This window comes from Dasypus novemcinctus, chromosome 10 (assembly GCF_030445035.2).
Source record: "Dasypus novemcinctus isolate mDasNov1 chromosome 10, mDasNov1.1.hap2, whole genome shotgun sequence".
Lineage (NCBI taxonomy): Eukaryota > Metazoa > Chordata > Mammalia > Cingulata > Dasypodidae > Dasypus > Dasypus novemcinctus.
This window is the reverse complement of record NC_080682.1, coordinates 90683793-90707546: the sequence shown is the minus strand read 5'-3', so window position 1 is coordinate 90707546 and position 23754 is coordinate 90683793. Positions and strand designations below refer to the sequence as shown.

The 23754-nt window shown below is 45.9% G+C and overlaps 1 protein-coding gene across 1 annotated transcript in view; it reads left to right on the top strand.

Annotated features, from left to right (window-relative positions):
- Window positions 1-23754, top strand: part of DNHD1 (dynein heavy chain domain 1) — a 109229-nt gene that overhangs the window by 39564 nt on the left and 45911 nt on the right. Inside the window, 14 exon segments of the mRNA XM_058305812.1 lie at window positions 1915-2174; window positions 2265-2508; window positions 6368-6525; window positions 6967-7459; window positions 15376-15503; window positions 15605-15803; window positions 16226-16320; window positions 16876-17083; window positions 18063-18188; window positions 18506-18603; window positions 18727-21616; window positions 21825-22005; window positions 22174-22366; window positions 22606-22891. Coding sequence (XP_058161795.1) covers window positions 1915-2174; window positions 2265-2508; window positions 6368-6525; window positions 6967-7459; window positions 15376-15503; window positions 15605-15803; window positions 16226-16320; window positions 16876-17083; window positions 18063-18188; window positions 18506-18603; window positions 18727-21616; window positions 21825-22005; window positions 22174-22366; window positions 22606-22891 — 5559 coding nt within the window.

Genomic DNA, 23754 nt, shown 5'->3' with positions numbered 1-23754 from the left:
TGAATCCAATATAATCTAATATGCCCAGAGGAAAAGACCAGTTTGCAAACATAATTCAATATTTCTTTTTGGAATTCATCAATGATATCGAACTGCTACAGTGTTGTACTAAATTTTTAATTCTAGTAACATATATACAACCTAAAATTTCCCTTTTTAACCATATTCAAATATATGATGCAGTGCTGTTCATTTCATTCCCAATGTTGTGCTACCCTTACCACCATCCATTACCAAAACTTTTTCATCATCCCAAAACTGAAAGTCTTTACCAATTAGGCATTAACTCTCCATTCCCTAACCCTACCCTGACCTCTGGCAACTTATATTCTGGTTTTTGACTTTATGAATTTGTTTATTCTAATTATTACTTATCAGTGAGATCATAGAGTATCTGTCCTTTTGTGTCTGGCCTATTTCACTCGACATGATGTCTTTGAGGTTGGTTCATCCATGTTGCCAGATGCATCAGAACTTCATTCCTTTTTAAGGATGAATAATACTCCATTGTATGTATATACCACTTTTTGTTTATCCATTCATCTGTATCCTTCTTTGGAATTTGCCCTCTGGAATTATATTTCACATAACATTCTTGTTATGTGAACAGAGCTTATAAGTTGTTGGAGGCAAGGGGCAAAGCCTGAAGAAAAGCTAGGAAAGTATTGCCGTCACGTGGTGAGGGATGATGGTGACTTGGGCTGGGCCATGGTCTTATGGGAGAAGTGGTGAGAATTGGTTTGGATTATGATATATTCTGAATGTAGAACCAATACGATTTACTGATGGTGAGTGTATTGTATGTGAGAGAAGACTCAAAGATGACTATAATTTTTTGACTTGAGCTACTGGAATAGTGGAATTGCCATTTACTGAAATTGAAAGACTGTAGGAAGAGCAAATTTTTAGGGGAGAAATCAGGAGATCAGTTTTGGACCTGTTATGTTTGCTGTACGCATTAGACATCCAAGCAGAGATGCGGCGTAGGCAGTTGTTTAAAGGCAATTGGAATTCAAGGAGAGATATGGGTCAGGGATACAAATTTGGGGACAAATAAAATGTTCTTTAAGCCATGAAACTGAATGAGGTCTCCTAGAGCGTGAGTGCAGGTGGAGAAGAGATCTGAGGATTGGACTGAGCCTTGGGGGCACTGTAATATTTGGTGTTGACAGTATAGATCTAATTTCTCAACATTTTTTTATTGCCGAGTTTTAACACAAATAATGAAATTGGCATATAATGAGTTCCTAAAAAGTTGAGAGGCCATGTTCAAGGATATTCCTTAAGACAGTAACTGAGGACTAGCATGCTCAACATCTTTTCCAACATCCTTCCAGTGTACATTCCTGTTCTCAGAGGCTGGAGTACTGCAAACTACGTTCCCCAGACCTCCTTGCATCTAGGTGTCAGATATGGTTTAGGATGCAATGATTAGATTTATGTAAGACTTCAACTCAGAATTGATTTAATTGTGGGAGAGAGGCAGGACATAGCCCTCCATTTTGCTGCTGCAGATCATAACAGTGTGTTTTTGTAGCTGGAGGTATGGCAATGACATCTCAGTTCACCAGGCAGCAAGCAGAGAGCCTTAGAAGTTAAGCCTAGAGTATTTTGTTTTTCAGCTCTCCCAATGATTCTGCAACCCATTTAATATTCTGTAACAATTCCCTTCCTGCTTATATTCGCTAGAGTGAATTCTGTCCTCTGCACCTGAAGCCTAACTAATAAATTCCCTCAGTAGATCTGGTAGATTGTATTTGTGATTTGGATCTATGTGTGAACTCACTAGTGAACAGGGAGTGTGTGTGTGTAATGTGTGTATGATGTGTGTATGTGCATGCTGCAGGTGGAGAGGGAGGTTATGTGTGGGATCTGGGGGGCACTCGTGGATAATTATGGCATGTACCCCACTAGAAGATGAAGAGGACTCAAACATGAACTTCCTGACACCCAAGTTCCAGGGACAGCCCAGCGAAGCTGTGCGTATCTTCTGTGGCCAGGATATAGGATTGGTGTGGCCTTGGAAGTTTTTCCCAAGCACTGGAACCCTGGAGGTCCGTGGGTACCGACTGCGGGGTCAGTACTATCCCCGCAATTATACACATCTGCAGAAGGACCTGGACAACAACCCTCGAATCCAGCAGGCACTGATTATCCTACAGACCCTGCATGAGGTGAGAACTGAGGTTTAAGGAGTAGAAAGAGACCCAGCAATTCCTACCATAGCCTCCCACCTCTACCCTAAACACTTTGTCTGCCCCTAGGCCATGCTGCAGGAGGTACAGGAATTCTGCAGGGGGCAAAACTGGATGACAGGCATTTATGAATTCCTGGAAGCCTGGGGGCCTGAGAAGCTGGAGGCCATGAGAGGCTGTCCTGTCAAGGACTACGTGATGCTGGTGAGCCGCCTGAATGTTTGGCAGTCCCTTGTCTCCAATATGCCTGTCGAGTTGCTCACAAAAGGCAAGTTGCTGCTGCTGAGCTGCCATGAGTTACAGGCAGAGATGGGTGAGTGCTGCTTGTCCTTCCTCCTCTCCTTCGTCCCTCCTTACCTCTATCTACATGGTCCTCCTTAGGCCGGAAATGCCCTCCAGGGACCTTTAGAGCAGAACTTTCATTGGACACATGGAGCCTACAAAGCTCCAGGTCCCCACCCCTTTCCTGTGTGATCACTCTCTATCTGTTTCGGCTCTGCTCAGTCTGTAGACCCCTTGGGAATTATGTTCCTGTCACTTGCCTTGACACTTTCTGTTTAAACCAAATGTGACTGGGAAAAATTTTAAACTATTCTGTAGGCTACTGGGCTCAGTTTCTGCCCAGAGGTTCATTGGAATCTAAGGTGCCGTCTCCCTACACATAGCAGAGTAAAAATTTACCCTACAATTTGGATGTGTATAAAGTTTACTTCCTTTAACTGATTTTGCCTTATTCTGTGGTTCTAACTTTTGCTTATGGTAAAAGAAAATCAGAACCTTCTCAATTATAGAGAACACTTTTCATTTGAAGTAGTCGTTTTTGTTCTAAACTCAGTCTATTTTGAGTATTTGATCAATTCAAAACCCACAAGTATTTCTGGGTTGTTTTTTACTCTCAAATGTTCCTACACCTTTTCTTTCCGAAGGTGTCATCTGGCATTTAATGTAGGCTGCTGGGCTGTGTGCTCTTCTTTGCTGGCTCCTGTTGACCCTTGCTTGGGTGTAATTCATCCTTGCCTGCTCTCTGCCCTCCTTCTGACATTACTGCTTCTGATTCTGATGTGTCCTGGCCTGACATAACTGGTACATGTTCTCTTGGGCTAGTAGGGGCCCATAGTCTCTCCTTTCACTGACTTGGCCCCACCTTGACTCCTGCTGGCCTTGCAAATCCTTGGAATTTTAGTGAATTCTGCATCTATTCTCTGTTTTAGGCTGTTTACCTCCACAGCTTCTGCTTCAGGGTCCTTTAGCCCTCAACACAGGAACCCCATCTGGGCCTCTTGGCTGTCAACTGCCAGCTATCTTCTGTATCCTCTGCCATTTGGGAGCTGAGAGGGACTTGGGGTGTTATCTTTGGCCCTCTTTTGGTTACAACACATAGCATGATTTCTGATCTTCTCATGACTCTCTCATGTTAACACAATGGTCCTCTGCAAGGTGTTCTCTTCCCAGAGCTCTACTTGGAAACTGAGGTTCAAGCCGGGTCTGCTTTCTGTTTCATCTTCAACCAATGCCCAGTTGTTGGTAGCCCTGGATCTCAGAGAAATCTGGTTTAAGACATAGTCTTGTCGCCTCTTGTTTCTTCCTTCTTTCCTATGGGACAGATATCTCATGCTATTGTGTACGAACTAAGTGTCTCAGTCTCGAGCTGGCATTGGATGAGCCCAGTCAGGTGGAACAGGAAACTAGTGATTTGTTCTTCTAGGAAAAGGGAGGTTGTTCTGATTCCTTACTTAAACCCAAAGCCTGGCAGTAATCATTAATATCTGCTTCCTGCAGAGACTAGACACTACTGGACCCACAGGTATCTGGGTCTGCTTTCTTTATGAAGGTGGGAGGCCTAGGAATTGGGGCCTGGAAAGAATTTGCTTGGAAGTACCTGCTTGTCTGGCCTTGGCTTTGCTCCTCAACAGATGAAAGCACATGCCTCGTAAGATAACTTATGGGCCACAACATCTCCCAACTCTCCCCGCCTGCCCCCCCCCCCCTCTATCATATGTATAGCAGGTCTACTCTAGCAAACCAGGAAAAGGGAAGGCCTGTGATTGGTATGCTTTCTTTCAGGTCCTGTTTTAGGCAGGCTTTGTTCCACTGGTACTCAAGAAATCTGTGTTCTCTTTCTAATTTGTTAGCTTCTTGATCTTTAGTCCAGGATCAACTTGTGTTTTCCTGAAGAGCAAGTATATATAGAGAAACTTGGGCAGAGGGGGGCATGGGGATTGGAATCCTGGCTCTGTTTTTCACTGGCTTTGTGACTGTACATTACCAGGCTTCACTTTCTTTACTTGTAACATGACCTTAATAATACTCAGCTCTCAGGGTTATGGCGAGTATATTAAACGAGTTATTTTTGACAATACTAGCAGGCAGCCTGACATGCAGTATGTGATTAATAATTTTCTCATTTCGCTTTACCCTTTGTCTTCTTTCACCTTTCTTGTGGATCTAATTTTATCTTCTTATCCTGAAACTCTATCCCTCTTCTTCCTGGGCTCCCTTCAACAGGGAATGGCACAATTACCTACCTTGATAAGTTGGCCTCACAAGAAGTCTGAGATCATCCTTTACTCCTCCCTCTCCCTAACCCTACCACATCTAACTTGTCACCCATATCCTCTCTGTTTTTCTGCCTTCTAAATATCTCTCAAATCTGTTTCCCCATCCACCTCCAATTTCCTATCCCAAGGAGCACTGACATTTTATCAGTCCATTGTTCCTTACTACCATACAGTGGCACTGTTGAGTTGCTATTTACTTTCACCTTCAAGGTACAATTGGTCAAAAACCAAAACAAAACTAAAAAACCCCAAAAGCACTACAATGACCTTGCTAGGTCACGTAATCAGTGTTCTGTTCAACTTAGGGTGCCCCTTGATGCATGCCGTCTCCCTAATTTTTCTCACCGACTCTTAATGCCTGGTTCTCTTGGTCACTTCCTCCAAGGCTCCAAAGTACCATGCCAAGTAGGTTTTAATAATCTGCCTCCAGAATTCACTGTCACACTTTCCAGTTGCAGAGATGCCCATCAGTCAATGGGCATCTCTCAACTCATAACCATAAAATGCAATGGAGTGAAACCAAACTGCCTGAGTTTGAATCCTTGCTCTGCCACATACTAGTTGTGTGATGTTGAGCAACTTACTTAACCTCTCTGAGCCTCAGTTGTCTTATCTGTAAAATAGGGACAATAATAGTATCTACCTCAAAAGGTTTTTGTGAGGATTAAATGGGTTAATACAGATAAAGTACTTGAAATAGTGCCTGGCATGTAGTAAGCATTCTATATTATATTTTGTGGTATATTGTATACTGTACTTCTCTACAGTATTTTTCTGTTCTATGCATATTTTAACATCTCTGAACTCAAGAGTGTCTTATGATCGATGAGTTTAGATGGCAGCAATTTTTAATTTTTTAGTGGTATGTAAAATAATGGTGTTTCTTACACTAACGTTATCTTGGATTGGATGAAATATCGTATTGATGTATAATTTATCTGCTTTCTAAGACAATGGCATTGTACATTCCACCAACGGCAGCTTCCAGGATTATCTTCTAATCCGTTACCCACATAACAGATTCTTTCCTTTAATCCTTAAAAAGAAAAGGCAGATGCCCTTCTCTCTGGTAACTCTTCTACTGGAAATAGGCAGTAAGACAACCCTAACAGAAATCGTTCATCTCTGATAGGGCATTCTGCTGCTCATGAACAGGCCACTCTATGCCTCTGCACTTTGATGTTTCCTCTTCTTGGAAGGCCTTGGCAGTGTTGAGCCTTAACTATTCAACACACCTAATCCCAGTGTCCCCCTCTCTAGAGAGGCCTTTCCAGCCTCCCAAGGACTCCTCTTGCTTCACTATGCCAGCTGAGGGCTCCTGGGCACTTTCAGAACTTTTCTTATACTAGTCTGTGATTGTCCATTTTTGCATCAGTATCTGCCACCGTCCTGGGAGCTTCTGAAGGTGGAACATGCTCTGTCTCATCCCATTCTCCTTTGTCTACTGGCCCCTGTGCAGGTAGTTATCACCTGACTGGACACTGAGCAGGGGAGGAAATGAATTCATGCTCTGGCTTCTCCTTGAGCCCCACTCCCACTCTGGACCCACAACACTCTCCCAAGATCCCTTCTTTTTTCATGTCTCCCCAACACCTGCCCCTCTCCTGTCTCCAGAATCCAGGCTGGGCAACGTCAGGAAGGACATTCTTGCACAGGTACAGAACGAGTGCTGGAGCCGCTCCCAGAAACTAATGACAGAGCTCACAGATTTCACGAATGTCTTCCAAAACATCAATTCTGACGTTCATGCCATTGCACGGTGCTCCCAAAAGGTGGGCTCTCCCCATCCATCTTGCCCCAGTTTTCCAGGGCCCATCCTGCCCAGTTTCTCAGCACATTCTCTTTAGCTCTCATCTGAGCTCCCAATGGGATTTGATTCTCTGAAACTGCTCACATAAGCATTCTGCCCTTGCTAATTTTTGCCCTGTTTGCATGGCCCTTCATGAGCTCCTGTCTTGGCGGGGCCCTGGTGTGATGTGAGAAATACAGTTCTGCTTTCAAAGGTGTAGTCCTGCTTTCTGTGACAAGTTTGTCAGAGAGGGAGTTCTTGCCCTGCCTGTCATTAGGGTAATGGTCTGATGGGGGCCCCTAGTCAGGGAGGGAGGAACTGTCCTGCCTTCAGAGAGACCTGAGTCAGATGTCCCCTGGTGCCCCTCAGGGTTGAAGTGTGCTGGGTTGTGGGGGGTACTGGTCTCATGCTGTAGCCCCTGCAGTTGAACGAGGCCAGTGAGAAGTACATCGTGCTGGAGGAACGGGTGGAGTACATACGGTCACTTCATGAACTCATCCGCAACCACTTTAGCCTCTTCAGTACTGAAAATGAGGCTCTGGACATCTCGGTGAGAGGGCAGTTCATACCGCCAACCCTCCCCGTCCCTGCCCCCACCCCATAGCTTTGTCTTCTTGACTGCCCTCTGCTTTCCTCATAGCTGCTGGATGTGTGGGAAGCATTTCAGTTTGAGAGAAGTCAGGCCTCTGCGTTCCTGCTCAGCAAGCGACATACCATCGTGCCCAAGCTGCAGCAGCTGATGACAGCAGCGTTGGTGGAGCTGGAAGGCTTGCTTGAAAAGGCCCTGTCTGATCCCTTCCTAGATCCTGAGCAAGAGCAGAGGAGCACTGAGAATCAGCTCATCTCCATGGAGCGTCAATTCCAGATCACAGCCAGCCACCTCAGTGAACTGCACCATGCCTATTCCACCTTCACTGGTACTGAGGATCCCTGCTCCCATCACCATCTCCCTATGATAGACTACCTGCTGATATAAGGGTCCTGGGTCCCATGTGACCCTAAGCAAGCCTCAGAAATCACATATCCTCATTAGTCTATTTTTTAAATGAAAATTGCAGGACAAAATCCTTCATACATTGAGTATGTCAGTCAGAGGGCTTAGGGTGGGAATATAGGGAGCTCACACTCTTGTGGGGAAGCAAATAGGTGAATGTTCCATTAGAATGGGATGGAGTCGGGGCTAATAGAAACCTGTGCAGGAGAAATGTAAGGGTGACCTCATTATAGTACTTAGCATTTGTATGGGTCTGTTAACCAGGTCCTGCACCAGACAACAAGTCCCAGATAAGTAGAGGTCTTAAAGCTCCAACACCCACTGCTGTCAGCCACTGTGGTATAGAAAGAAGGCTGCTGAGAACCCCATTAGCTCACAAAGGAAGACCAGAACAGAACTATTGATCTTAGGCCCTCTAGCCTAAGATTGTTCCCTTCAGTACATAAGGAACTCTGTGGGCTCATCTCTTCTCAGATGCTGTCACTTCCAGCCTTTGGAAGGACACAATGTTTATGATTTGACCCTTGGCCTGATACCAGCTATTACCATCTCTGCTTGTAGGCACCTCCAAACCCAGGGCCATTTGGCTAGATGTGAGGTGGAGAACACTCTAGAACGGCCCTCAAGCAAGGAACTTTTTCTTTGGCAGAGTGTTGGGAGACCCTCAGCCCATATTCTGGCATAGACCACAGACCCTGACCTTTCCTGCTAGGGTTTGGGATGTTTGTGAAAAAGCAGAGCAGGGGGCTGGGGCCTTTTGGTGGAAGGTAGAATTTCTTTTTTTATTTTTCATTTTTATTTTAAGATTTATTTCTCCCCCTACCCTTGTTTTTCACTTGCTGTCTGCTCTCTGTGTCTGTTCGTTGTGTGTTCTCTTTGTCTGCTTGTCTTTCAGGAGGCACTGGGAACTGAACCCAGGGCCTCCATGTGGGAGGCAGGCTCCTAACTGCTTGAGCCATATATACTTCACAGGTAGCATTTCTTTTTTTTTTTTTTTTTTTTTTTTTTTTTGAGCTCTTTCTTTTTTTTTTTTTTTAATTTTTTAATTTTTTATTGACTTTGTAATAATATTACATTAAAAATATATATGTGAGGTCCCATTCAACCCCACCCCCCCACCCCCCCTCTCCCCCCCCCCAACAACACTCGTTCCCATCATCATGACACATCCATTGGATTTGGTAAGTACATCTTTGGGCACCTCTGCACCTCATATACATTGGTTCACATCATGGCCCATACTCTCCTCTATTCCATCATGTAGGCCCTGTGAGGATTTACAATGTCCGGTGATTACCTCTGAAGCACCATCCAGGGCAGCTCCATGTCCCGAAGACGCCTCCACCTCTCATCTCTTCCTGCCTTTCCCCATACCCTTTGTCCATTATGTCCACTTTTCCCAATCCAATGCCACCTCTTCTATGTGGACACTGGATTGGTTGTGTCCATTGCACCTTTATGTCAAGAGGAGGCTCAGATTCCACCTGGATGCTGGATGCAATCCTCCCATTTTCAGTTGTAATCACTCTAGGCTCCATGGTGTGGTGGTTGTCCTTCTTCACCTCCATCTTAGCTGAGTGTGGTAAGTCCAATAAATCAGATTGTAGGTGCTGGAGTCTGTTGAGGCTCAGGATCTGGCTATCACATTGTCAGTCCAGAGATTCAAATCCCCTAAATATATCTTAAACCCCAACATTAACTGCACCTCCAGCACATTAGCATGAAAGTCTTATGAAGGGAGATCCCATCTGAGTCCAGATTCATCACACATAAACACCATTTCCAAAGAGGGGCCATCTGCCCTGGTAGTTAACCCCATCGGCCATGACCATAACTCCCATGGGTCTCTTTAGCCCTCAAAGGAACCAATATCTGGGGGTTGTATCTGCTTTATCTGTCTCTCTGACTCTGCTCAGTTGTGCATGAGGGCAAACCTTCTGCCAGCCTCCAGACTCTTTGGTAGCATTTCTTTTACATTCCAGTCTTCCCACCAAATTCCAAGTTTTTGTTAAAATAATACAAAATTTCAGATCCAGATAATACTATTTTTTTAAAATTTATTTTTTATTTATTTCTCTCCCCTACCCACTCCCCCCTCGTCTGCTCTCTGTGTCCATTCGCTGTGTGTTCTTCTGCAATCACTTCTATTCTTATCAGTGGCACTGGGAATCTGTGTTTCTTTTTGTTGCATCATCTTGTTGTGTCAGCTCTCCGTGTGTGCGGCGCCATTCTTGGGCAGGCTGCACTTTCTTTCGTGCTGGGCGGCTCTCCTTACGGGGCGCACTCCTTGCGCATGGGGCTCCCCTATGTGGGGGACACCCCTGCATGGCACGGCACTCCTTGCGTGCATCAGCACTGCTCATGGGCCAGCTCCACACAGGTCAAGGAGGCCCTGGGTTTGAACTGTGTGGACCTCCCATGTTGTAGGCGGACGCCCTATCCATTGGGCCAAGTCCACTTCCCACAGATAATACTATTTTTTATTTTCCATTATTTATCACCTATTTTACGCATTACTTTAGATATATGCTCTCTTTTATATCCATGTTAACAACTGTTTGTTTGAGGTTTCCTGGTTTTGTTTAACTGCTTTTTTTTTTTTTTTGGAGGTACCAGGGATTCAACCTGGGACCTAGTACACACGAAGCAGGCACTCAACTACTGAGCAACACTTGCTCCCCATTTTTTTTTTTTACATTTTTTTAATACCACATTTTTTCATTCTTTCCTCAGATGTCTGAGATATTCTTTGAATATTTTTTTTCCCAAGAAACATAAAGGATTGAAACTTCCAAATCCTTTACATGCTGAGAATGATTTTCCGATGTCATTATATCACAACTTGGCTAGATATTGAATTCTTAAGTCACAAAATTGTTTCTTCAGACTTAAATATTGCACCATTGTCTTCTAACATCTAGCATTCTAGACAAATCTGACATCATTCTGTTTGGTTTTTTTTTCCTTTATAGTTAAGTTCCTTATCAACTATTTGATCATGCCTCTCACATTTGCTCTGAACTCCTTCCAAAATTCTTACTTTTATTTGGGTTTTATAGATCTCTCCTTTATTTCTTTTATCTTCTTCATCATTATTGTCATTCCTTTATTCTTTCCTCAGGGTTCTTGGAAAATATCTTGAGCATGTCTTATGGATTTCCATTTTCTGTGGTATATACTTGTAATTCCTATTGCATTTTAAACTTTTTATTTGGTAATGGCTTGACATATTTTTGAAGTTGCAAAAGAAATAATCAAAAGAATACCTCTATACCTTTAACCAACATTCACTTTTGTTAACATTTTACCTATTTGCTTTTTCATTTGTGTTTGTATGGACTGCGAGTATATGTGTATATATACATGAACATATATATTTTTTTCCTGAACCATTTGAGGGCAAGTTACATTCCCCTCAGAACCTCTGGTGGCCACTGCCTTTTATCAATGATACAAGATCTTCCATTGCCAGAATAGTAATAGGTCTACTTAGTCCATGGTTGCATTCCTCCCTTATGTTTGTTGATTTCTCAATCTTAGGATTTTAGCATGGTGATGCCCACTCTGTTTCTGATTGAGAGGGAGTTTAGATCCCAAGGGGCAGATGGATGGAACCATCCTGCTTCCAGTTGTAGAGTCTGCTTTTTGGGCTGGGCATTGTTCATCATCATCATTTTGTTAGTTGTCCTGGGCAAGTCCAAGGAACTGGAGAGTAGGTCTTGCAACTCTGCTGAGATTCAGGGCTCAACCAGCATATGAACAGACAGAAGATTTAAGTCTCTGGTACATATATTTAATGAGTATAGCCTCATTGTTTTTTTACAATGTGTGTATGCTTTATTGAACCAATCTCCTATGCTTGGACATTTAGGTGGTTTCCTTTTTTTCCCCAATTATAAATCATTTACAGTGGATAACCTTGTACACATGTATTTTTGTATTGTTAGAGGTGTATCTTCTGGATAAATTTCTAAAAGTGGGATTGTAGAATCAAATAGTACATGTATAAGTAGTTTTGTTAGATATTGCCAAATTCCCTTCCAGAAGGTTGTATTATTTTGCATTCTTACCAGCAATTTACAGGAATTCCTGTTTCCCTACAGGCTTACCAATGGAAGGTATTGTTTTTAAACTTTTTTAAGTTTTTAAACTTTTGCTCATCTGATTAGTGAGAAATAGTATCTCAGTATGGTTTTAATTTGCATTTCTCTCATTAGGAATAAAGGTGACTATCTTTTCATATGTTTAAAGGTTATTTTCTATCTCATTTTTTGAATTGTCATTTGTGTTTTGGGTTTATAAAATATATTTTTTCATTTATTTTTAAAAGATACATAGATCACGCAAAATATTACATTAAAAAATATAGGAGCTTCCCATATGCACCACTCCACCCACTTTTCCCACATCAACAACCACAGTGTGGTATATTCATTGCAATTAATGAATACATTTTGGAGGGCTGCTACACAGCACGGATTATAGTGTACATTTATAGTTTATACTCTCACAGTCCATTTAGTAGGTTATGGCAGGATATTTAATGTCCTGCATCTGTCCCTGCAATATCATTCAGAGGACTTTCCAAGGCCTGAATGTAATTTGTGTTTTGACTTTGATTTTGGCATGTGTTTTTTTGCCATCAAACGTTTTTATTTTCATGTAGTCAAATTTATCAGTGTTTTTTTTTAAATATGCACCTGGATTTTTAGTCATAGTTAGAAAACCTTTCCTACACATAGATTATAGAGAAATTCATCCATATTTTCTTCTAATATTTTTATAGTATTATTTTACATTTAGATCCTTGCTCCATTGGGAGTTTATTTTTGAGTATAGTGGGAGGAATGGATCAAATATTATCTCTCTCCAAATGGCTCTCTAATCACCTCAACACAATTATTAAAATGACTATTTTTACCCCAGAGATTTGAGATACCACACATATCATATACTAGTTTCTTATTCTATTGCATTTTGAATTCTATAATTGTTTTTTTTCTGAATGTAATCTTGCCTAATCTCAGATTTTTATTCTTCATAATTGCTCTCTTTGCATAGATGCAATGCCTCTCAAATCTTGTTGAAAATACAAACTAGAGTTTTAAATTATTTTTCTGTTCCTTTCAATATTCCTGTTCTATCAGAGGACATTTGCTTTTAATCTTCACCTTTGTTTTTATTTCTTCATATGTCTGGAGATACCATGCCTGCTTTTTCTTACAGAGGGAGTTCTTTTTTTTTTTTTTTTTTTTTAAGATTTTATTTATTTATTTAATTTCCCCCCCTCCCCTGGTTGTCTGTTCTTGGTGTCTATTTGCTGTGTCTTGTTTCTTTGTCCGCTTCTGTTGTCGTCAGCGGCACGGGAAGTGTGGGCGGCGCCATTCCTGGGCAGGCTGCTCTTTCTTTTCACGCTGGGCGGCTTTCCTCATGGGCGCACTCCTTGCGCGTGGGGCTTCCCCACGTGGGGGACACCCCTGCGTGTCAGGGCACTCCTTGCACGCATCAGCGCTGCGCATGGCCAGCTCCACACGGGTCAAGGAGGCCCGGGGTTTGAACCCGTGGACCTCCCATATGGTAGACGGACGCCCTAACCACTGGGCCAAAGTCCGTTTCCCCAGAGGGAGTTCTTTATCCAATATTTGCTGTTGAGACAATGTCTATCAAAGATTATATATGTCTCTAGCTACATCTTTTGAGATCAAAGGGGAATTGGAAAAGTTCAGATTTACCGTAGTTTTATTTTATCAGATGAGCTCTCTAATGGCCTAGTGAGTCTCAGCCTTTTAAAAAGGTCTCCATGATGAATGATGTTCACCTGTGGAAGATGGTCCTGTCCATGACTCCTGGCATTTGGGTGTAACTCTCACTTTTTCTTCCACTCAAGAAGTATACTGGAACTCAAGTGAGTGGGAATGACAATTTGATAGTGTTATCCTTGAATCTGATCTTTCTTTAGGTAAATTGCAACCCCCAGTACTATAATTATTATTAATTACAAATGGCTTTCAATGTATATCTCACAACTGATGATAGATAATTGGTTAAGAACCAATGCAGTAGCTTGTGAGATGAAGGGAGGGGATTTGTGCCAGAAGCAAACACAACAGGGAGCTTCACCCTTTACTCCTTATGGTCTTTTGAGTGGGCCAGAACTTTTTTCATATTTGTCTTCCTCAACTCTCCCTTAGGCTATGAGTTCATTCGTTTGTTAGTTCATTCATTCATTCATTCATTCATTCAACACGTATTTATCAAATTCCTACTGTGTACTTTTCTAGGTGCTTGAGCTGAATCAAAGAACAAATGACAGGGAAGCAGATGTGGCTCAAGCAATTGGGCTCCCATCTACCATATAGGAGGTCAAGGGTTCGATACCCAGCACCTCCTGATGAAGGCAAGCTGGCCCATGTGGCAAGCTGACCCACACGAAGTGCTGGCCTGTGCAGAGTGCTGCCCGCACAGGAGTGCTGACCTACACAGAGAGCTGGTGCTCAAGATGACTGTATTAGTCAGCCAAAGGGGTGCTGATGCAAAATGCCAGAAATTGGTTGGTTTTTATAAAGGGTATTTATTTGCGGTAGGAGTTTATAGATACCAGGCCATAAAGCATAAATTATTTCTCTCACCAAAGTCTATTTTCGTGTGTTGGAGCAAGATGGCTGCTGACATCTGCGAGGGTTCAGGCTTCCTGGGTTGCTCCTTTCCAGGGTCTTGCTTCTATCTGGGTTCAGGGTTCCTCACTTGCCAGAGCTCCAGCTTCAGCATCAAACTCCAACATCAAAACTCCAACATTAAAAACCCTCAGCTCTGTCCTTTGCCATGCCTTTTATCTGTGAGTCCCCACCTACCAAGGGGCGGGGACTCAATGCCCTAATGACATGACCCAATTAAAGCCCTAATCATAACTCAGTCAGGCCCAGGTATGGATCAGATTACAAACATAATCCAATATATATTTTTGGAATCCATAACCATATCAAACTGCTACAATGATGCAACAAAAGAGACACAGAGGAGAGATAATAACAGATGCAGCCGATCAGGGAGCTGAGGTGGTGCAAGAGAATGATCACCTCTCTCCCACTCCCAGAGGTCTCAGGATCTGTTCCCAGAGCTGCCTAATGAGAATACAAGAAGACACAGAAGAACACACAGCAAATGGACATGGAGAGAAGACAATGGAGGGAGGGGGAGAAATAAATAAATCTTAAAAAAAAAAAAAATGACAAAGATCTCTGCCCTCGTGCACCTAACATTCTAGGTGGGGGAGAAAGACAATGAATAATAAACACAAAATATAAATTATGTAGCATATTAGAAAGTGATAAGTTAAACCATAGAACAGGTAAGAGGGATCAAGAATGCCAAGGAGAGCAAATAGCAATTTTTAGTGGAGTGGTCTGGATTGACCTCATTAAGAAGGTGATGTTTGAGCAAAGATATGAAGTTGGTGAGTGAATGAAGTCAGGTGGTTCTCTGAGGAAAGAATGTTCCAGAAAGAATGAAGTGCCCATCAAAGGCTGTAAAAGGAGAGAGCATGCCTGGTGGATCTGAGCAACAGTAAAGGGTCTTATAGAGTAGAATGAATGAGATGGTGACTAATCGAAGTGGAACACTTGCCTTTCACTGCCATCAACATTTTCCCAGTTATTCTTTCCTTGGTATAACTGTCGTTTGGATTGCCCACTTCCATTGCTGTATTAAACAAGTTGGAACCACCCCCACCCTCACGACCCCTTTTTGGACCCTCTCTTCTGTCATTACTGTTGTTTAACTGACCAGTCCCCATCATGCCTCACCACACAATCTCAGGCTATAGCCAGTCCTATCCCACAGGGGATGAGAGTCCTGTGCCCTTGCCAACCTGTGGGGCCCATCCTATCATGCAGCAGCAGCGCATCTGGCACCTGTACCGAATCATCTCTGAAAACATCAGCGAGTGGAAGTGCATGGCTTTTGCCAAGGTGCTGATAGCCTTTTTTGGAGGTCCTGCCTGGAGTGGAGGGACATCAAGGGTGGGATTGAGGAGGGGTCTCAAGCCAACAAAGAGCCCTTCTCTCTACAGTTCAATCTGGCTATGGCCCAGGAAAAGACAGATGGCTGGCTAACAGAAGCTGCACGGATGAGCGCAACCCTGGGGCTGCACAGCCCAGTTCTGCAGCGCTGCATGCGTATCCTGGAGGAGTTTCGCAACCAACTGCCATTGCTCACCAAGCTGAGCAGCCTCCACTTGCAGAACTCCAACTGCCAAGGCCTCCTACGAGGTGTGGAGGAGAATCAGAGGAGCTGGGAGAGGGAATGGGTAAAGGGGTTAGAACTCTACTACAACTCAGTTCCCCTACTGCTCTTGTGGAAACACATTTGGCCCCTTGGCTGCTCACTGTCTTCACCCAGGTACCATAACCTCCTTTCCTCTGCAAAGACAGATTTCTAACCTCATTTGATACTGTGTGGAGCTGGTCTCTGGACTGGGACCTTAGTTCTGGGCTCTGAGTTGTTCTCTGAACTCTGGACTCTTGGCTCTGTTATGCTCTGAGATCTGCAGTCTGAAATTTGAACTGAGCTAGACTGGGTTCTAGGGCCCAGATCTTGACTCAGCTTAGGGTGGGACTAAGCTCTGGGATTATGAACTGGACTCTGCCAGATACAAGGTGGAGCTTTGACTTGTTCTTCCTTCTACTTCTAGCCTTAGGGCTGGGAAGTTTCAGCAATATGGAGGTCCTAACATTGGGCTGTCTGCTCAGTTGTCCGCTGCTGGAGTTTTCAGATCGAATCAACCAGGTGGGGCCCACAGGAGGGAGTGGAATGGCCTAAGCCCATGAACTGTGTGCTTATGGGTCATTTAAGACCCATCAATTCCTTAAGACAAAGGGGCAATAGATGTTGGCATGTGGAGGGTGGTGGTGAGATTGCTAACCCGAGTGGAGGGTTCTCCTTAAGTCTCCAGAGGGAGATCAAATGGGTGATTCTAGACTCTGTGACCAAAAGCTTGTGCTTTCTGGGGTAGGGCAATGGATGGCAGCCCATTAAGTCATAAGCACACATGATGGCAGATGTCCTCTTAACAGTTACCCTGTCCCAAAAGAGCATAAGCTGATTGAGGTATTGCCTGTTCAGTTAGTGCCTTGCAAGAAGTGTGGGTTTCAAGGCTCTGGCAGCAACCCTGGGTCAAAGTAGTTAGATATTGATGATGACCTAATTTTGAAGCTAGATGGTCCCACTCTCATTTCCGAGACCTCCACTTCTCTGAGCCCAGGCCCAAACCGCAAGTGCCAGATCCGAGGCTATGCCTTGAGCCATTGCCCAGTCCTGGTTCCTGAGACCCAGATGTTACAGATCTGGCAGTATGAAAATGAACGAATTCATGCCCAAGAGACCTTATGGCGGTTGCAGCATTCCTGGGAAGCACGCCAGTTGCGTCTGCTCAACTTCATCCTGCATGTTCCCTACGAGCCAACAGCCTCAGAGCGCTCCAAGAGACATATGCTCCGCAGCCCCCAGTGGGAGGTAGTTGGCAAAGATAGCGGCACCTTCATCCTCTCAGGTAACCCAGCCTTGTGGCCCAGTGAAAGCCCCAGTTGGGGACCATGTTCATCTGCCACATCCATGAAGCCCTGCCAGGTCTGGCTTCTCTAGCCAAGCCTGAGACAGTCTGTTCTGAGACAGTGTCTTTCGTGTACCTTCCATTCTGTCAATCTCCTCGGGTTGTTCTTCCCTGCTCTTCCCTCTCCCTCATACCCAGCTCCTTCAGCAGAGGTCCTTCTTTGTCTAGGTGTACTAAGAAATTCCTTATAAGCAATAAAGGGGATAGAGAGGCCAAAATTATTGCTCCAGTACTGTTTCCTCTAGGGAGTAGAGTAATTCTTTCACACTGAGAGCAAGATATTAAGCATTCTTTTTTCACAATGGGAATCCTGTATCTGTCCAAATCGAGTTCCTCTCTCTATTCATCTTCAGTTTTTACTCTAGTTAGTGTTCCAACCTCATTTCCAGCCTTTGTTTCACATGGTATGATGTTATAAATCTTGGAGAAACACCAAGGGGTCAAGTATAAGGCTGTGGAAGAGGGTTTTGGTCTCAGCATTTCTACCAGAACTTTGTTCATCACAGAACAGGCTTTATTGGCATAGAACAATGTAGGGGATCTAGAGCCATTTAGCCTTTCCAAGCTTCTCAAATTCATCAAAGAACTTTGCAGAATTAGGTTGAGTCCAACACTCATAGTATTGTATCTAGGTGGGGAAATCAGCTGACCTCGAGCCTGCCCACAATACATGGGGAGGAGGGAGTGGGGTTCTTCTCTCCTTGTCTTGAGATCTCAGTGATCTAACACATAGTTGGGGATGATCTCATTGCATTGGCCAGTGTGATCCTCAGAGATAGGATGTGCATCAGGGCCTTTGTAACTGCCTCCCCTAGAGGAGATTTTGGGTCACCCTAGTCTTCTCAGTCCTTTTTTCTGCCCTAGCCCCTGTCCTTGCCCCAGCTGACTGCCAGCTAAGCTGGAACCTACTCTTCCCTAGACTACAGAAGCCTTCAGGATTCCATCCAGGAAAGTCTTCAGATACTGTTTAAGATCTTGGCCATCCAAAAGTCAGGAGACTTGTACAAAATTGCCCTGGAGTGGGTGACCATCATGCGTGGCCTGGGTGAGTGCAGGCCTCTAAATGGGGTAGATGGGTGGGAACTGGGTCAGGATGGCCCAGAAGGATAGGGATGAGCCTGGAAGGTTAAGCTGGGGGAGATCCAAAGAGTGAGGACCTTCTTCAGGGCTACTTTCTGGGCCTTGGTGACCAGGACTTTTATTCATAGGGAAAGTTTCATCTCCTAAGCAAAGTGCCTGGTCCTACTGAGAAATTTGGGCTGGTGCGGACATCAGAGATGTCATAGCAGGAGCAGGCTGGACACCCTGCAGAAGCTAGAACCCAAGGGAATTCCTGCATTATTCCTCTAACTACTCACACAGGTTCCCTGCTGGAGGTGTGGGTGACTTTCCAACAGAAATGGATTTTTCTGAATAAAGTTCTGTATGAGATGAAGATCCAGTTTCCTAATTCGGACCTGGTAAAGGAAGGGGATGAGACAGGGTGGACAAGGGCCACTGAATAGTGGGGCTCAGGGTGTCCAGGGTGGGGGGAAGCTGTCATTTCATGTCTATCCTCACTTTGACCATCACCCTCACCATAGGGCTCTCGTTTCAAGGCCGTGGATGACCAGTATCGGACCCTGATGAGGATCTCTGTAGCTGACCCACAGGTATTGTCACTTATAATGCCCGGTGCCAAGCGGAACCCTTACTTCCAAGGCCAGCAGCTGCAACAACTGCTGCAAGCAAGCTCAGTGGAGCTGGAAGGCATCATCATGGCTCTGGAGAGTGTGCTCTATGAGGTGCGTGCTCACTTCCCTCGCCTCTTCTTCCTCAGTGACAGTGAGCTGGTGGCCCTGCTGGCTGCCCCACTAGAGTCTGGTGAGGCCCAGAAGTGGGTCCAACGCTGCTTTCCTCATGTGCATGCTGTGAGCTTCAAGTCCAGTCTAAGAAATGAGCAGAAAAACATTGGTGACCCAAAATCAAGCCCAAGCACAGAGAATCAGGTGGAAGCACTTGCAGTGCTAGGGGCAGAGGGGGAGGAGATGACACTGCAGGAGCCCCTTCCTCTGCATCTAGATCTTCCCAAGTGGCTGGCCTCTCTGGAGAAGTGTCTGCGTTTGACACTGGTGCACAGGCTGCAGGACTGTGTGGCTGCCCTCCTTGCTCTGGGCTTGTCCCTGGATGAGGACTCTAAGCAGGTGCCTCTTCAGGGCCAGTCGCCCCTGAATCTAAATGTCCACCACTGGCTGAAATTAGTGCAGACCTTCCCGTGGCAGTGCATGCTGGTGGCAGAGGAGGTGGTATGGCGGGCTGAAATGGAGGAGGCTCTGCTGGATGGGAAGACCTTGGCCATAGTACCCATGCATGTGCGGAAGCTGGAGGTACTGGTGCAATTTGTGAGGGCCCAGAGGGCCTCCCAGGGTGGGCAGTCCCCGCCCTCTGCCCGCCAGGCCAGCCTGCTCAGTGCCTTGCTGGCCTTAGCAGTGACTCACCGAGACATAGCACAGCTGCTGCAGCAGCACCAGGTCAGTGACCTAAAGGACTTCCACTGGGCCCGCCAACTTAAGTACCACTTGGGTTCACCTCACACCGTCCCCCAAAGCCCTCTACAGAGTCTCAAGACTATTACGTCTACTGGGCCCTCTCTGTCACAAGCTGCCTGCTGGGTAGATATGCTGGGCCATTCCTTCCTGTATAATTATGAGTACCTGGGCCCCAGACTGGGACCAATACCCAGTCTGCTGCCTGAGCAGCCAGTCCTGGTGCTGTTACTGGCCCTGGAGGAGGTGGCTTGCGGGACCCTATTGGGTCCTGATGGTGTGGGCAAGAGAGCTATGGTGATTAACCTGGCACAGGCCTTGGGCCGCCATCTGGTTATGATGCCCTGCTTGCCTCAGATAGAGGCCCGATGCCTGAGCAACTACCTGAATGGTGCCCTGCAGAGTGGTGCCTGGCTGTTCTTGGAGGCAGTTCAGCACTTGCCCCCTGGCTTGCTTTCTGCTCTGGGTCAGCGCCTGGCCGAGTTGCACCACCTCTATGCCCCACTGTACCGGAAGGCTTCCCAAAGCACCAGCACAACAGATCCCACTGAGTCCCAGCTCCTTGGCAGTGGCTTCTTTGAGAAACGCCATGTGTGCATACGCCTTGGTTATGGCTGTCTCTTGGCGCTGCGTGCACTGAGCCTGGCGGTGCCTGCCAATTTGCGCCTGCTGCTGCGGCCTGTAGCACTGGTTCTGCCTGACCTACAGCAAGTGGCAGAGCTGACCCTGCTGGGTGCAGGGGTGCGGGAAGCCTCCCGCATGGCTACTCGCCTATCCAGATTCTTCTCCCTAGAGCATGAACTGGTGTCTGGGTCTCTGCCCTGTCGCTTACTGCTGCTCAGGCAGGTACTGGAAGACACAGTGCAGACACTAAACATGACTATGAAGGTATCCAGTTCCCAGCAGCTGGGCAGAATTGCTGCCATTGAGGAGGCTGCCCTACTGCGTGCCCTGCTGCACTCACCACTGTTCAACATCATTGATGAGCAACGCCTGCACAGCCTCCAGGAGCTTCTGTGTGGGCTTTTCCCTAATGCCAGCAAAGTGCTAGCAGAGCCTATGGCCCCCAGGCTGATGAAGCCACTACTGGTGGAGGAACTGAAGCAGGTAGGCCTGCATCCCAGCCCTGACATTTTAGAGTCCCTGGAGCAGCTGAGCCAGGCCCTAAGGCGGGCCTCAGGCATTCTGCTCCTGGGCTCTGCAGGCAGTGGCAAGACAACTTGCTGGCACAGCTTATTTAAGATCCAGAATCGGCTGGCAGCCATGGAGGACACCTCCACCTGTGACTTCCAGCCTGTGGAAATTACTCACTTGTACCCCAGTGTCCTGACCTCCCAGGAGTATCTTGGATGGCTAGAGGGCTCCTGCTGGCACCATGGCATCTTCCCCAGGTTACTTCGGGCAGCCACCCAGTGTGAGTTCATGGTCCCAAAGGTGAAGACACAGAAATCGGTGGGCATCCAGCACTGGTTAATATGTGATGGGGCACCCGCTGCTTCTTGGTTGGACTCTATCACATACCTTCTGAGTGACCCCCCACAGCTTAGCCTCCCCAATGGGCAGCAGATAGTGCGACCCCCAGGCACCTTTCTCTTGATGGAGGTGGCTGATACAACAGGCTTGTCTCCCACAGTAGTAAGCCACTGTGCCCTAGTCTGGTGTGGTGGGATGCAGACTTGGCAGTGCATGCTTAGTGCCCTGATGGCAGCCCTGCCCCATGAGTACCGCCTGCAGCCTCAAACTGTCACTGAGCTCAACCGCCTGGCTGAAATTCTGGTACCTGCCCTGTTCCGATTCCTCACCCGCCAGGATGCCAGCTCTGTGCTGCAAGTACATGGGCAGCAGCCCGTTTGCCCAGGTGTGGCTGAAATCACCAGCCTGGCCCGCATCTTGCGTGGTCTGCTTGACACCTACCTGCGCCTTGATGAGGAGACAGCACATGGTCCAGGTGTGGAGAGGGAGGGACTGGTTTGAGAAAGGGTGGCAGAAATGGGGCCTTGAGGGTAGCTAGGGTGTAGCTGGTGCCTGGAGCATGGGTTCTTTGGTGGACCTGGGCCTGGGGACTAAAGATGAAAAGAAGCATTATAGCCAACCTCTACTCTCCCCCCTGCCTTTTTCTTCTGGGGCTCCTATTTTGGTCATGGTGACCTTTGCAGAGGACCTCAGCAGTAATGATCCTGTGGCCCAGAGCTTCCAGTCCTCAAAAAGCAACTCTCTGAACAACCAGTTCCAGGCTGACCATGACGATGTGCACAATAAGCGCAGGAAGCACTTGCTGGCTGTCAGCAGCTTTCTTTTTGCCCTGATCTGGGGCTTTGGAGCTCACCTTCCCTCCAGGTGCCAATAGGGGCAAGGGACGGGGAGTGCAGAGGGCTGAAATGGACTGGCCCATGGGACATCAGTCCAGAAAACACCTCTATTGGGATATGGTGGTATGTATGTGTGTGTCACAAATGCAACTTTTGTAACTGCCTGACACTTTTGCCTGTGTATTTATCTGAGCAGGGTCTGGCCCCTCTTTGACACCTTCATGAGGAGCTCTCTTAGTTGCCTCTCCAATTACCCTGAGCTACCACCTTCAGCCTTGGTGTTTGATCTACATATTTGCCTTGAAGATGGGACACTCATCCCTTTCACTGGCCAATATCTAAACAGCCGCATCAAGGGAACTCTGGGCAACTTCATCCCTTCTCCCCAGGTGTGAGCACAGTGGGGCAGTAGGTGGTGTTGGGGCTTAAAGAGGTGTCCTATATGTAGTCCATGTCCATGTTCAAGGCCCAGCTGAGGTCACCCTGCTCCCATTCTTTGATATGTTTTCACAGTCATACGTAGTGTTCTGCAATTATAGATTTAAGAAAAATCCCCAGACTTTTGCTTTTTGTTAGATTACTGTCCTAAACTGGAACTGACACAGTAATCCTTGCTCCTGTCTTGCAGACTGAACGGCTCTTATATGTGGTGGACCTGCTTCTGTCATGGAGACAGCCAGTGCTGCTGGCTGGAGAGGCAGCAACAGGGAAGTCAGCTTTTGTGGAGGTGCTAATTGAGCCAAATCACCCCTACACGTACAGTCCCATTCACCCTGCCTTCAGTTCCATTCACCTTCGCCTCCTGCTGAGTCGAGGAATTCAGAGCCAGGCACAAGCCAGCCTATATCCTGGGCTTCACCAGGATTCTAAAGGCTTTCTCTTCCTGCTGGAGGATCTGCACATGGCTGCTTCTGGTGAGGAACTGGGAGGAGAGAAGGGAGGAGAGAAGGAAAGAGGTGCTGTAAAATCCTTAATGATACTCACTAACTCTCAATTATATGCCTCCAGACCAAACTTCAGTATTCTATTCCTAATATCTTCACATTCCACATATGTGTCCTGAGCAATCTCACCTGTTGTCATGGCTTCATCCATCATCTATAATCTTTGACTTTTTAATCTCTATCTCCGATCCAAGCCTCTAAGAAGCAGACCTGTTTCTCCAACTACCTACTGTACAAGTCCACATTGTCCCAGGGCACAGCAGACCTAAAACTGAATATCCCCCAAATCCTGTATCTGAGTGCCCTCTTATAACTGGTACAAGCATCCAACCAATGACTTAAGCCAGAAATCTTGTTGCCTTCTCCCCCTCTCTCACCCATGCCCAGTCACCATGTCTCTCAATTCTACCTCCTAAATATTGTTTGAATCTTTCCACTTATTTCCGTTCCAGCTTCCCTGGTTCAGACAACCATTAACTGGAACTTTGGAAAATACTCTTGCAAAACTTTTTGTGATGAGGCATTCTTCTTTGGTCTCTTACATTTTCTGCTATAAACTGCTCTCAACTCCAGGCAGGTATCCAACAAGTCAGGCCTCTTCTATCCTCTGGGATCTGCCTTCTTTCCTTTATTTATCCAAGTCTTACATATTCCTTCCAAAGCATCTCAGGCAATATCTCTTCCAGGAATCCTGAGCCCCCAAGTTAGGTTAGATATTCATCCTATGCTATGTTACATTTACATGTGCTAACCATGGCTTTATAATTGATCTGAGTTTCCATCTGCTATTATTCCCCTTTGCCTGAAGAACATCAGTAGCATGAATTTGGGGA